This window comes from Atractosteus spatula, chromosome 3 (assembly GCF_055471065.1).
Source record: "Atractosteus spatula isolate fAtrSpa1 chromosome 3, fAtrSpa1.hap1, whole genome shotgun sequence".
NCBI lineage: Eukaryota > Metazoa > Chordata > Actinopteri > Semionotiformes > Lepisosteidae > Atractosteus > Atractosteus spatula.
Genome location: NC_142708.1, coordinates 27743365 through 27756068, shown reverse-complemented (window position 1 = coordinate 27756068; position 12704 = coordinate 27743365). Strand labels below are relative to the sequence as shown.

At 37.9% G+C, this 12704-nt stretch overlaps 2 protein-coding genes across 3 annotated transcripts in view; one reads left to right on the top strand and one right to left on the bottom strand.

Moving 5' to 3' along the window:
* Positions 1–11710, top strand: part of ndufaf2 (NADH:ubiquinone oxidoreductase complex assembly factor 2) — a 61584-nt gene extending 49874 nt beyond the window's left edge. Inside the window, exon 4 of one of the 2 annotated variants that reach the window (XM_088911783.1) lies at positions 8986–11710. In XM_088911783.1, the coding sequence (XP_088767909.1) occupies positions 8986–9240 (255 nt within the window). In that variant the 3' untranslated portion in view covers positions 9241–11710. The remainder of the gene's footprint in view (positions 1–8985) is intronic. The other variant, XM_088911784.1, reaches the window with a different exon arrangement.
* On the bottom strand, positions 10175–11680 carry smim15 (small integral membrane protein 15). Its single transcript, XM_088911785.1, has one exon. It carries the CDS (start codon positions 11678–11680, stop codon positions 11456–11458), a length of 225 nt encoding a protein of 74 aa, XP_088767911.1. The 3' UTR covers positions 10175–11455.
* Positions 11711–12704: the final 994 nt, after the last annotated feature.

Below are 12704 nucleotides of genomic sequence, written 5' to 3'. Positions count from 1 at the left end.
TTGATATATACTTAGCCTACTCTGTGATTTGCTTCAACATCATTGATGGGTAAGCCTTAATAAACCTTAAAAAGAACCTGAATAAAAAATAAACCTTTACTCATTCCTTTGTATCATTGATGGAAATCCTAACAGTGTGTAAAAATGATCAGGTGGAATGAATCGCCTGTTTACAGCACTTAATTTAGAATTCATTTAGAAATTAATTAAAAAAGTCATACATTCATTTCATGGATAAAACTTCTCTACAGCAATCAACAGGCTAATATTGTCATCAGTCAGATATTGTATAGTTTCCTCAGTTCATATCATAGAGAGGAATTCCCCCTCACCATTGATATTTGTCCTAAATATAGAGCCTTTAGCAGCAAGCATTACACATCTGTTTAACGAAGGATGAGATATGAATTAAACCTCTGACAGACTGTCTTTGTGCACCAATATGGAATATTTATGGTAAATGATATGGTGTATTTAGATTTTTAGAAGGCTTGATAAAGTTCCTCATAAAAGTAATAATTCTCAAATAGCAGGCTGAACATTTTTTAAGGATTGGTTAATAGATCAAAAATGAAAAGTATAGACAAAGAGTGAATGGTCAAATTGGGTGATGTAATTCATAGAGCACCACAGGGATCTGTGCTGGGACCACTGCTCTTCTTAATATAGATCAGTAATCTAGATTCTTATAAAGAACAGGAAAATAGGAAGATTAACAAACACTATAGAGGCAGCATATGTAATTTAAGGTGGGTAGCTGCGTCAGCATGCGTAGGCTGCAGAGGAACAAGTAATAGGTTTATTCCATGCTGAAAAAAAGAAGAAAGAGAACACAACGTTTCGGCCGTGGAGCCGCCTTCAAGTGTGAGCCTTCTTCTTCCCTCACATAGATGTAAATCAAAGCATGTTATGTTAAAATTGTACAGTCCACTAGGAAAATTTTATTTAGAATACTGTGTACAGTTTTGGTCACCATGTTATAAAATATAAATATTGCTGCTCTGGTATCATTCCAGAGAACAGCACCCCGGTGCATTCTTGGGCTTAATGTAATGCCCTGCACTTTCATCTTAAGAAAGCTGAACTTTGAACAAAAAAAGAGTATTACGTTCCCTAATACAAGACTTCTTAACCCTTAAAAGCATTGACAAAGTTAACCCATTGGACGTATTCACAATAAACATTGAAACACAAAAAGTAGAAACTATGTGAAAGTGCTTTTAAAACCAAACACAGGAGGCACCTCTTTAAGTAAAGGTTTGACTCAGGAATAAGCTATCCAGCCATGTTGTTGATACCCTGGCTTCCTTAAAGAAGTGGCTGGATGAGATTCTTGGATCAATTAAGTTCCAACAACCAAATAGGTTTGATGAGCTGAATAGGCCTCCTCTTTTTGTAAACTTTCTGATCTTCTTATACTGTATATTACTATTTCAATCATATTAGATGTAATTCTTGTTTTTGGAATTTTTTCAAGTTGCAAAGTTAACTGCTAAATAGCAGTTCAGATACATAACATAGCCCTTTCACAAAATCGCTCACAAACTTCTTGGCATGATAGCAAGTAAAGAGTAAAGTTCTCTATTCATAGCTAAAATTATATTCCTACCTTTGAACTTACCGTCTAGCACATGGTATTGGTACATGGCACGTCTCTCTAACTGGGAGGATTAATGCTGTTAAAATGATCTGCCTTCCATCACTACTATATCTGTTTCATTCTTTTTTAAACAACGTGAATCAGTTGTAGTCCTACCGTATAAATAGAAATCACCTCTGTATATCCAAAGGGAAAGGAGGAGTTGGCCTGTTAAATTTTTCATATTGCTGCAGGGTTTCTAAAATGTGCTCTTTTTTTGTAGTGAGATGTGACGCTAGAAGGCCCAGCATGATCAAAAATAGAGAGAGAACTGCATTGGTTACTCTAATCTGTCATTGGAATAAACACATCTATATGTAATCATAACACAATAATATAAAATTACATTGAAATGAGGAAACAGATTAAACAGCATTTCCGTTTAAATGCAATCTCACATCTTTTACCAATTATTAAAGGGAAGCTATCGTTCACCCCTGGAAATGAAGTCAGTGCCTTTCAAGCTTAGTTTACTGGTGGTAAAGAATCAAAGGATTGGATGTTCATGCACTCTTGCAAAGTTGTAACAGTTGCAAGAGAAATATGGCCTAAGAAACAGTTTTTTTTCAAATACACAAATTTGTCACTGAGTCACTGAGAGCCGTGTGGAAACTATTTGGCAGTGTCGCCATAGGAAATGACAGTGGTAGCTCAAACACAAGCTTGGGAGCTGTATGGCACACACTGAAAGACAAGTTGCACACAGATCACAGCATTGTCTGTAAAGCAACTGCCAAATCTGAGACCGGTCATCATTAGCTGGCTGTGATTTACATTGCCAAACATACCTACCTGACTCATCTCGTATGCACAGTTGAGATGAGATCTGATGATACAGCAGGCACTCGAATGCCTTTGATTGACATGAAAGAATCGGATTCGTGACTGTGTTGCTTTAATAAAGGGAGTAGTACAGGTTTCAAAATGTGGTCAGCATAATATGAATGACCAGCAACAACACCAGATGTTAGCATTAATGTCCTCCCACGAAATTGTACTGTTGCCACCAAATTGCTGCAACCCTCAAATGAGTTTCCAGAACTAGAAAAATTCATCAGAAGATACCATACATGCATTGTAATAGTCATGAGAGTATCATTGCAGAGTTCATGACTGGAGCTGTTGATTTCTAGATTCTCCCCAGTTGGCTAGCAGCTTTAGTTTTTGTTAAGAAAGAATGAGCTTGTTAGTCTCTCTCTCATTGAGAAGTTAAATTTACCAGATTTAGGTTAATTAAGGATATTTATTTTCATGTGGTCATACTGCTGGAGGCTTATTTGTCTTTTCATTATAGCAAGGAGTGATAAAAATGGATGGTATAAAAACCTATAATAGCATAACATCCCAAAGAGAGTAGTGTCTCAGTGTTCCATAAGGAATAATTTGAGGTGGATGATACATTAAATATTGTATAAAGATTGATAATAAATCATCGTTGTCACCATAGAGAAGAAATCTACAGTCATGCTTCTAACATGTTTGAAAATCACAGAAGGATCACAGGCATGTGAAGGGCAACACAGTATTTTACAAGCACTCCTATGCATGGAACCTGACGATGAAACTTCCAAGCAGACTGTAATCCAACATAGACTCATACTTGTCTGTAAATTTATGGCATAAAGGACTTAAAACTGTTCACCCAAATTCCACCTTCCAGCATAGTTCCCTTCTCAACCCCTGGTGTAAATCCATCTGTCCCATTGTCTCATTTTCGCCTACAAATCTCATATGTCAAAGAGGTTGTTGAAATGGTAATCCCACAAGGCCTGGGCTAGACTTCCGGGTGAGTGGTTCAGTGGCTGAAAATCATATTCACAAATGACAAAGACCTGTGCACAGGTGTTTTGGCTCAAGTCAGCAGCATATCTTCAGTTAATTCTTCTACTTGATCGTCTTTGTCAGGATCCTGGCATGAAACAACCCTGTAAGGATTTCTGCCTGCTCTACTGTCAGTCATCAGGTATCCATGGATACAGGTCAGGGGGCAATGGGTCTTGAACTGGGTGTCTTGGTATAACTTCTCTTGTTAAGATCAAGGTGGTAAATATTTGCAGATCCTATACTGTATTTCTACTTTTGAAGTAACCATAAATAAATAGAGATAATAAAATTATTTAAGAATTAATCTGATAAACCTGACCATAAACAACCGATGGAGCACCTTTCATGAGCAAAGACTTTTTTATTAGGTATTTGCCGAGTTGTCGACAAGTGAAATTTATTCAGGTTCAGGTCAAAAGATTCTTTGATCAGTAATACTAATTAAAATCTGGGCAATGTTTGGTTAGCCTGGCTTGTATTCTGAAGCAGTGTTCAATACTATCACTGTTCTCGAGAAAATGTTTCCTTGGTCAAAAAATTGATTTACATAAAACCCGAAATTAGTAGGCCAGTCATGGTGCTTTCTGTTTCTCCTCCTCAACTGCAGGCTTGTGGCAGAGAAGAATTTTAAAGTCTGACGCATGTTCGGAGATGTCTGTTTCCATTATAATTGTGAAGACTCTGGCAATTGAATTTGGTCATCAGCGGTTTACCTAGAGACAGTACGAATGAAAAAAGAGCATTGAGACCAGTGACAGACACTGGGACTCAATTAGTAAATTAAGGTTAAATTACTGGTGCCCGCCCAGCAGCTTTTCTTCTGTGTGCCAACACTTAACAGAATGTACACGCAAGCTCCAGTCCTCTTTTTAACAGGATCAATTTCCAGATCCACTTTAAACTATGTATGTCTGCTGCTTTGACCTGCTTTGATGGAAATGAAAGGGAAAATATTCAAAATTCCCATTTTGCTGCATTGTTAGAATGATTTATTTCTGAAAGGTTAGGATCTTTCTTTTGCTGTATCGAACTTACATTATTAGATAAATATATTTATCCGCGGGGAGGTGCCTCTGTGGCTAAGGATCTGCGCCTGTGGCTGGAAGGTTGCTGGCTCAAATCCCACAGCCAGCAGAGGAATCCTACTCCGTTGGGCCCCTGAGCAAGGCCCTTAACCCCAACTGCTCCAGGGGCGCTGTACAATGGCTGACCCTGCGCTCTGACCCCAAGCTCTCTCCCTGTCTGTGTGTCTCATGGAGAGCAAGCTGGGGTATGCGAAAAGACAAATTCCTAATGCAAGAAATTGTAAAGGGTTAATAAAGTGATGTTATTATTATTATTATATTTGACCGACCATTCCAATTACCTCCCAACATACATACATTAAGAGCATTCTATGAAGGAATAAAATATTTGGTTTTAAGGTGCTTACAGTCGATGGCACAGCGTAGCAGTGGTTAGCATTGCTGTCTTGCAGCACTGGGCCTTGAGTTTAATTCTAGATGTGTGGAGTTTGTAAGTTCTTCCTGTGTTCGCTTGGTTTTCCTCTGGGTGCTCCTATTTCCTCACACAGTCTAAAGACATACTGGTAGGTTATTTGCCTTCTTGGGAAAACTGGCCCTAGTGTGTGTGCCTCGAGATGGACTGACATCTCGGCTTTTGTGCCTGTTGCTTGCTGGGATAGGCTCCTGCCCCGGTTTATCCCTGCAGTGGATAAAGCAGGTAGAAAATGGATGGATGCACAGATGTTTACATTCCTTTTCCTAGTGTGATCTTGTGTAACCCACATTCAGGAGCCTGACATATTTTGAATAGATTTTCTTTCATTTCGATAACATGACGCTGAAGCTTCCAAAGGTTATAACTCTTATTATGTATATAAGATCTAAAACGGAATAGTGGAATGAAATATCTGACCGTAACAGCTTCACCAAACTTTACTGAAATACCGCAGTTGTAAACTTATTTTTCTGTCTGCTGACATCACTGGATCCCGGCCTGTTTGATGTCAGTCAGCCAGGGTGAAGGGGCGGGGGGGATGGTGGAGGCTTGAAGGGCGTCTGTGGCAGCTGTCTTGTAGTTTGGGAATCCTCTACCTGTTGTGCAGAGGGTGCTGGGCGGAGAGGATTTCCTGTCTGGGTTCCTTTATTCTCAATTGTTCTTTTATCAGTTCAGATTCATAAACTTTTTAACACTTTTGTTTTGTTCAACGCCTTGCCGGTGGTCCGTGCCAGTTTGACAGTTGGGCTTTTGATTAGTGCATTGCTTCATTCCTTTTCCCCGTCTGGGCTTCAGCGCAGTGACCAAAGATACACGTTTTTTTTTCTTGGCATGTAATCAAAGGAACCGTCGGAGAGGTATTGATCGTGATTGTGCAGAGGTTATAAAACTAATGAAAAGAAGGATGGTGAATTTCTGTGGAATTTTCCCCCTCCCACCCATGCGCTTTTTCTTGGTGCATACTGCAATGCTGAAAGAGCAGAAAAAAAGGCCCACCGAGCAACAATAAGGGACTATTTCTGCCACGTACACTGTGGTGAAAAGTACGTCCCCTTGAGATTTTACGGTTTAGCATATTTAGATATTTCATCTAGTCCTCACCAAGGTCTAATAGGATATAAAACCTTATTGGGGTTTAGTCCAGACATAAACCACCAGGGATGCTGTGGACCTAATGCTGTGGAGTTGAAGCAGTTTTGTATTCCTCCCAGGCGATGCAAGAGACTCATCATTCCTTACAAGCGTTTAATTCAAGTTATTGCTGCTACAAAGATATTGAATGCAGGCTGTGTTGTTTTTTTTAATTATGACAAAGTAGATTTTTGTGTGTTATCTGTCAAATGAGGTTACTTTTAGCAACTATTAGGACTTGGCGAGGAGTAGGTGAAGGCTTAATATGTTAAACCGTAAAATCATAACGGTATATACTTTTTCACCACCCTGTGTATCAGTTGCCTACAGCTGGTCCTGAAGAGCTAAATGTTCTAGCACTTTTTCTGAAGACTGTTTCCTTCAGATCCAGTGGGTTCACTGTAAAATTCTGATATGGCAAAATATATACTTTGCATCCTCGATTTATTATAAAATTTGCAGATGGATTTTTTTTCGAATGAATGGGTGTGCACTGCCATAGAGGTTGCGATCATCCCATTCTTTCAGGGCCCATGGTCCTGCAGATATGTTATACCTGGTTTATCGGGTATCTTTTAATTAGAACTGATTAATCATTTCCCCATGCTATTGTTACCCAGTTATAATTAGATCAATTAAGCAATTTACAGGCAGTTGGAACAAAATTCAGAATGGATTTGCAGCAACTCTTGCAAGCTTTGGGAAAATCCTATTATTTCTTTAATAAGTTAAGTATTTTCAGGCAGATCTACATTTGAGTGTGTGATGGATTTGCAAGAACAAAATACTTCTCTAGCCATTACTCAATGGTCTCAAACTCAGTTCCTAAAGGGCCCAAGTGTCTACTGGTTTTTGTTCCACCTGTGCTTTTAGTTGTATAGTTGGATTAATTATGTAATTAAGTGCATAATTGTAATACTTATAATAAAGCTCTTAGGAGTTGTTCTGTTAACAGTACCATTAATGAAGATAATGTTTTGAGTAATGAACTGTAAAAGACTTTAAGAAAAAGACTATAAATGTCTAAAAATATTAAGGTGGTTTAAAGGGACAGAAAAGAGAATCACAGAGGCCCAGTACTTATTTCTTTTTTTATTTATTGATGTTTTAGCTTTTACAGATTTTCATCCTTTTTTCCTGAATGGCTTCTAATTATGGAGGTGTTTTAGCACAAATAAATACAAAATCCAAAATAAGCCAAAAAAAAACTATTTAATAAGAACTAATTCCAAATATTTTTTTTACTTGTGTTGTCTCTTTGGAAAATAAGGAATTAAGCATTTTTCTAATTAAAAGAAAAACTATTGCCTTGAATGTCATAAATGTTTATGGGTGAGTATTTAGAACAACAAAGCAGTAACAGTGATGTAGTACAGCACATTGAGGGAACATCCAAGCATTTAAATGCACTTTCAGATCATCCAAATAACTTTACCACACACAAGTCAAAACTCAGGATGAAAAGAAACCAGAAAGGATAGAGGGAAATTCATGTGTCTTTAGCTTAAATATGATTTTAATATCGGAGGGCAGGGTTTTGACACTGCATGCTTAATCTGGTAGGACTTGAAACTTGACTGTTTCCTGCTGATTAAATCCTACTGATTAAATGTGTTGATGGGAATCAAAAGAATTACTCATTGTTTTGCTTGGCACTTCACATTGTATGACCTTGAAGTGAATGTTGTGGACAGCTTTCAATCCTGTCTTTCTAAGTAAACATGAAGGTTTAGAATTTTTTTCTCTCCTTACCTCTGTGTACAACTTTTTTTGACAAATTTTACTATCAACAGTGGTTCCTCATTGTCTTTAGACATTGAATAAAGCTTTATAATACCAAATCATTGTGAATTAATTGTTTAGCACTAACAGGACTTAGATTTATATACATACCACACCTATATGTCAATATGTTAGACTGGCCCATAGAGTAGGGCACTATGTCTGAATAGAACTTAGCCACAAATATATATTAATCGCATTACTGAAGTGCTTTAACGGGATAAATTGCTTTTTTCACCTCGTCCAGTTCATTTGTCAAAATTGATACTACTTCTTGTAATAAATTTAATACACAAGTTAGGTGAATGAAATTACATTTAACAATGTCTAAATACCACATAGCTGTTTTGAGTGCAACTATTACTCCATTGGGATAAATCTTTTATTGGGTTCGCTGTCATGATATACCACTGGGAAATGGGAAACAACTACATCAAAATAGCTTCCATCAAGCCTTGAGGATTTATGTCATTTCTAAGCTAATTTATAGCACTCCAAAGCTTAATGCCATTATCTGTCACATAGGTGTAACTGTCCTAACATTCAGAATGCTGACCCTTGAGATTAAAAAATTATAACTGTGCAAAGAATAAAAGTGGCCCTTAAACCTTCCCCATATGTCACTGTACAGTTAGAGGAGTTGCTGCCTATGTTCTTAACCTAAAGGTGTGTTCTTATTCTGAATTATATTGGTCTGTCAAATGTCAATAGCATTGCATCATTTTTATGTTTCACAATGGTATAAAGTTCCAATTTAAAGATTAGACATCTCTTATTTTGCCAGAAGGATTTGCTTTCTATACCTCCAGTGCAGGAATCCAATTTAGTCTGGAACAAACTTTCACACACAAAAAAAATAATTTTAAGGTTAATAAAGAAGGTTCACAAAGCTGCACCTCACAATGCGTCATTCTAAGATGAGTCACGAGGGTGAGACAGTACGGGTTTGTACTAGGCTTCCGTCTACATTTAACACTTGGAAGGCTCTGGTATTTCTGCAGGGTAAGGAAAATCTCCCCTATAGCCCTTCATGAGCATATTCAAGATTACATGGATCCCCATTGCTTTTGTGTTACTTAGCTCATCTCACCTTTGTGTTTACTTTGAAGGAGCTACTGAAAAACGAACGCTACAGGGATGAAATCAAAGCCCGAGCCAAAGAAGTGGCAGACCGGGAGATGGCTCTTCGAGTCGAGGAGCAGGAGGAAGGGCTGGTGGCTCGGCCAGCACAGGTTCAGATTAAAGGACACGCCTCAGCCCGGCGCTTTGAGCTGGCTGGGCCCAGCGAGGACCCTACCAGCACAGCCAACACCTTCGAGCCTGGGTCCTGGAAGCCCCCTGGGGACAACACCACTAAGTCATAAGTCGCGCTGTTATGGAATGGCCATAATGACTGTGAATGAAGAAAACGAATCCCAAAATGTATTCAGCTCTTCTAATCACCGCCACTAGGGTGAAAGGCTCTCAGATTTCAGGAAAGTGTACTGCTCAAAAAAGTAAAAAATGCAGTTAAACGGACGTCAAAAACTTTACATGTTGTGTCACATTGTCACTTTATTACTGCAAAGTGAACTGACTTAATATTAGTTTGTTCACTTTACATAGGGTACATTAATGTTTATTAATATTATAATGAGCATATTTCTTCATCATGTTACTCTTACTAAATAGCTTCTTCCTCCCGAAGGATTTCTCATGTTAAACGCCTGTGGAAATTTATTAAACGTTTCGATTTAAGGAGACATTTTTAAAAATGAGTAAACTGAACCGTTGTCTTTTGTAATACAGCCAGACCCTCTTGCTGTTTTAATCTAAAATTGTTCTAAAACCATTGTTTTCAAAGTTCATCAGGTCGTGGGGCGTCGAAAGTGATGCACTGTTCTGCTCGAGAGACCGTGAAGAAAAGATGAGGGAAATAAGAAAAAAAATCAGGAAAAGAAACTTGTTTTAATTTTGAAAAAATGTTTTAGTGTATTTAGACTTTATTTTAAATAAACCTAGCCTGTATTTGAACACGTTGGAGATAACGGCATATACTCAGGTCAGTCTCTTGATTTTCTGGGCTGTTGTTTAACGCAAGTGGGCATTTGCTAGAGCCGTCAGCCATTCCTCACGTGCTGAATCCCACACTGCCGGTTCAAGAGGAACCACTCTTACCAACAGCACTGCCTTCGCACAGGTGTACAGCAACACCCGCGTGCCCTCGGAAACTCACACCAACCAGTGCCTCTGCTCGGGAAATCCCCACCACACTCTGCAAACGGGAAAACCCACTCGAGAATAAGGAATGGCCTGTTCTTTGGAGACAATTTGTCTTTTATTCTGAGCAACCCAGCAATAGCCGTCTTGCAATAGGCGACAGTTGCTACAGGCACCTGTTTTAAAAAAATACAGATACAGAAAAAGATATGGGGCCAACATGTGACACAGATTAAACATGTTTCCGACGTGAAGCTGAAAAATATCATTAACCTTGGAAATTGATTTATGATGATTCTTTAGGCATATTCAGAACAAAAACATGACATCTGAAGTAAATCTTAATACTGAAATGCACACGTAGGTGGTGACGGTTTTCAATTATGTACTCTGGATATTATGATAAGAGTTCTTGTGCTGATTAAATTCACACCACTGTTTCACCCTCTAGTTCAGTATTCTTCATTTGGTAACCACGGCTGTAGCATTTTGAGTTTTCGATAATTCGTAAAAGTTGAGTCTTCACCACAGCAGAATATGGGTTAAAATCATAATTGTTCTATTCATACAACGTTAACAAGTATTTGCAAAATCCTCACTTTACTATTCAAATTTTAAACTATTAACTGATTTTATATATTTCTTGTTAGGCATCCTGTAAAGAGTAAACTGTCAATTTGCCAGGGATTATTAAATTTAATCGTAGGCTACACAAATCTCTGAGAGCCCAGCCTCCTACTTTCATTTTTTCCACTTATATTTATCAAGAACCCAGTTGTTAAGAATGTATCTATGTAAAGGATAAAGACAAGAGTGATTAAAAAATAAAGGAATCTGATAGAAGAACATCTGGAAAGGTATTGCAAATTAGAGCAATATTGTTTTAAAGCATCTGAAACCTGGTCAGACAAAAGACCAGTTATCTCCCCAGTTACTAAACAAATGGGTGCGGTCAGTCACAGTACAAGGAACGCATTCTGAAGAGTAGCAAATGGGATGCAATGCAAAAAAGAAGATTGTAGATCTTTGCAAACTGAATTTTACAAACACGTTAATGGTTAAAAAAAGCCAGCAGGTGACACAGTAACAGAAACGCACAACTGGATATTATCACAATAGATGGTGACAGTGTTCAATGACAGGCTACAGCATAATACACACTGATTATTATGGTAGATTGCTAGTGATTAATAAATTCAATTTTATATTTGCCCCCGCCCCACCCACTTCCCAGTCATTAACTTTGCTACCACAGCTTAGGGTTTCTAAGTGTTGCTAAACGTCTCTTGTAAAATCTGTACAAAGAACGAGACTCCTTTATGGAAGGAATTGGAATCAGAGTTGTAGAAATGTGTCGTTGTTTTGCCCTTCCAAAGTCTCTCAGTCTTTCTTTGACCTCTTTGCTTTTGCAATGTTTTCTTGACGTTTTTGTTTCTTCTTTTGTTCTCGATCTCTGGCCTCAATCATTCTTGCCAGCTTCCATGACAACACTGCACTGGCTATGAAAAGTGGGGTTAGAGCCAGGATCACAGTGGTGAGGAAGCCATAGGGGTCTTTGGCAGCCCACTCAACAGTGTACTCTGCCCAGGCTTTTACGTCAAACATTTTTCTCTGAGATCCTCCAATCAACACCTAGAAAACAAAATCCTATAGTTTAGTGCATTTAAAATCTGCATACAAGGAGAGCATTCATTCTGCACAAACAACAGATGCAAAAACCTGGATATGCAAATGATCTGATCGACACCGAAAAGTACAAGAACTTACATTAAAATATCTTTTATGAACTGCATTTGTATTAAGGAAACAGTCTGAATAAACAAATTTGATTTCTCAGCATGTAAGCAACAAAATAATAGTTCCATACCTGTATCAAAAACACACCAAAATCAACACTGTTAATAGTATTAAACACTGTTTGAAAGAATGTTAGTTTTGTTAGTTTATTATTACAAACTCCTTTACCCAATCCTTTACTCACCAAATCATAAATCATAAAACAGTTTGCCAATTCCAAAATTACAGGTGTTTAAGAAAGCATCCTTCATGTTCTTTGCCCAGTTCTAAATATTTAGCTGGATATTCATTTTTTATATAAAAAATACTGTATTATATTAGTAGTAACAACTTTTAGGAAATATTAATAGAACCACACTTTGTTATTCTGGTACCTATAATAGATAATGCTGCCACATTTCGAATCAATTGTACCATCTGGAGAGCATAAAAACCTCAACAGAGAAAAACAGAGTTCACCAGACACCAATATGATTGCATGATTTCCCCACTTATTTACTGTTACGATAACCTGTAGTTAATCGGAGTTAAGCATCAATTAAGCAATAAAACTGAAGCAACTGTCATGGACTAAAGGTTAAAAAAAAGTAGGACAGAGGTTCTGAACTCTGAATTTCTTGTGGAAACTGAATCTTCTTGAGTTTGTGCCAATCAAGCTCTTCATGGTTAAGTGAAAGTCATTATCTCTTGCTCTGTAGTAGATCGAGGATTTCCAGAAACCCTCCAGAAGCCATAAGGATTCCAGCCCATAGATATTTTCTTCTGCTTCTGTGGCCATGACTGTAGGTTTTAGCAATGAGCCAGTTTGGAACAAGCACAGAGTCAAAGGACA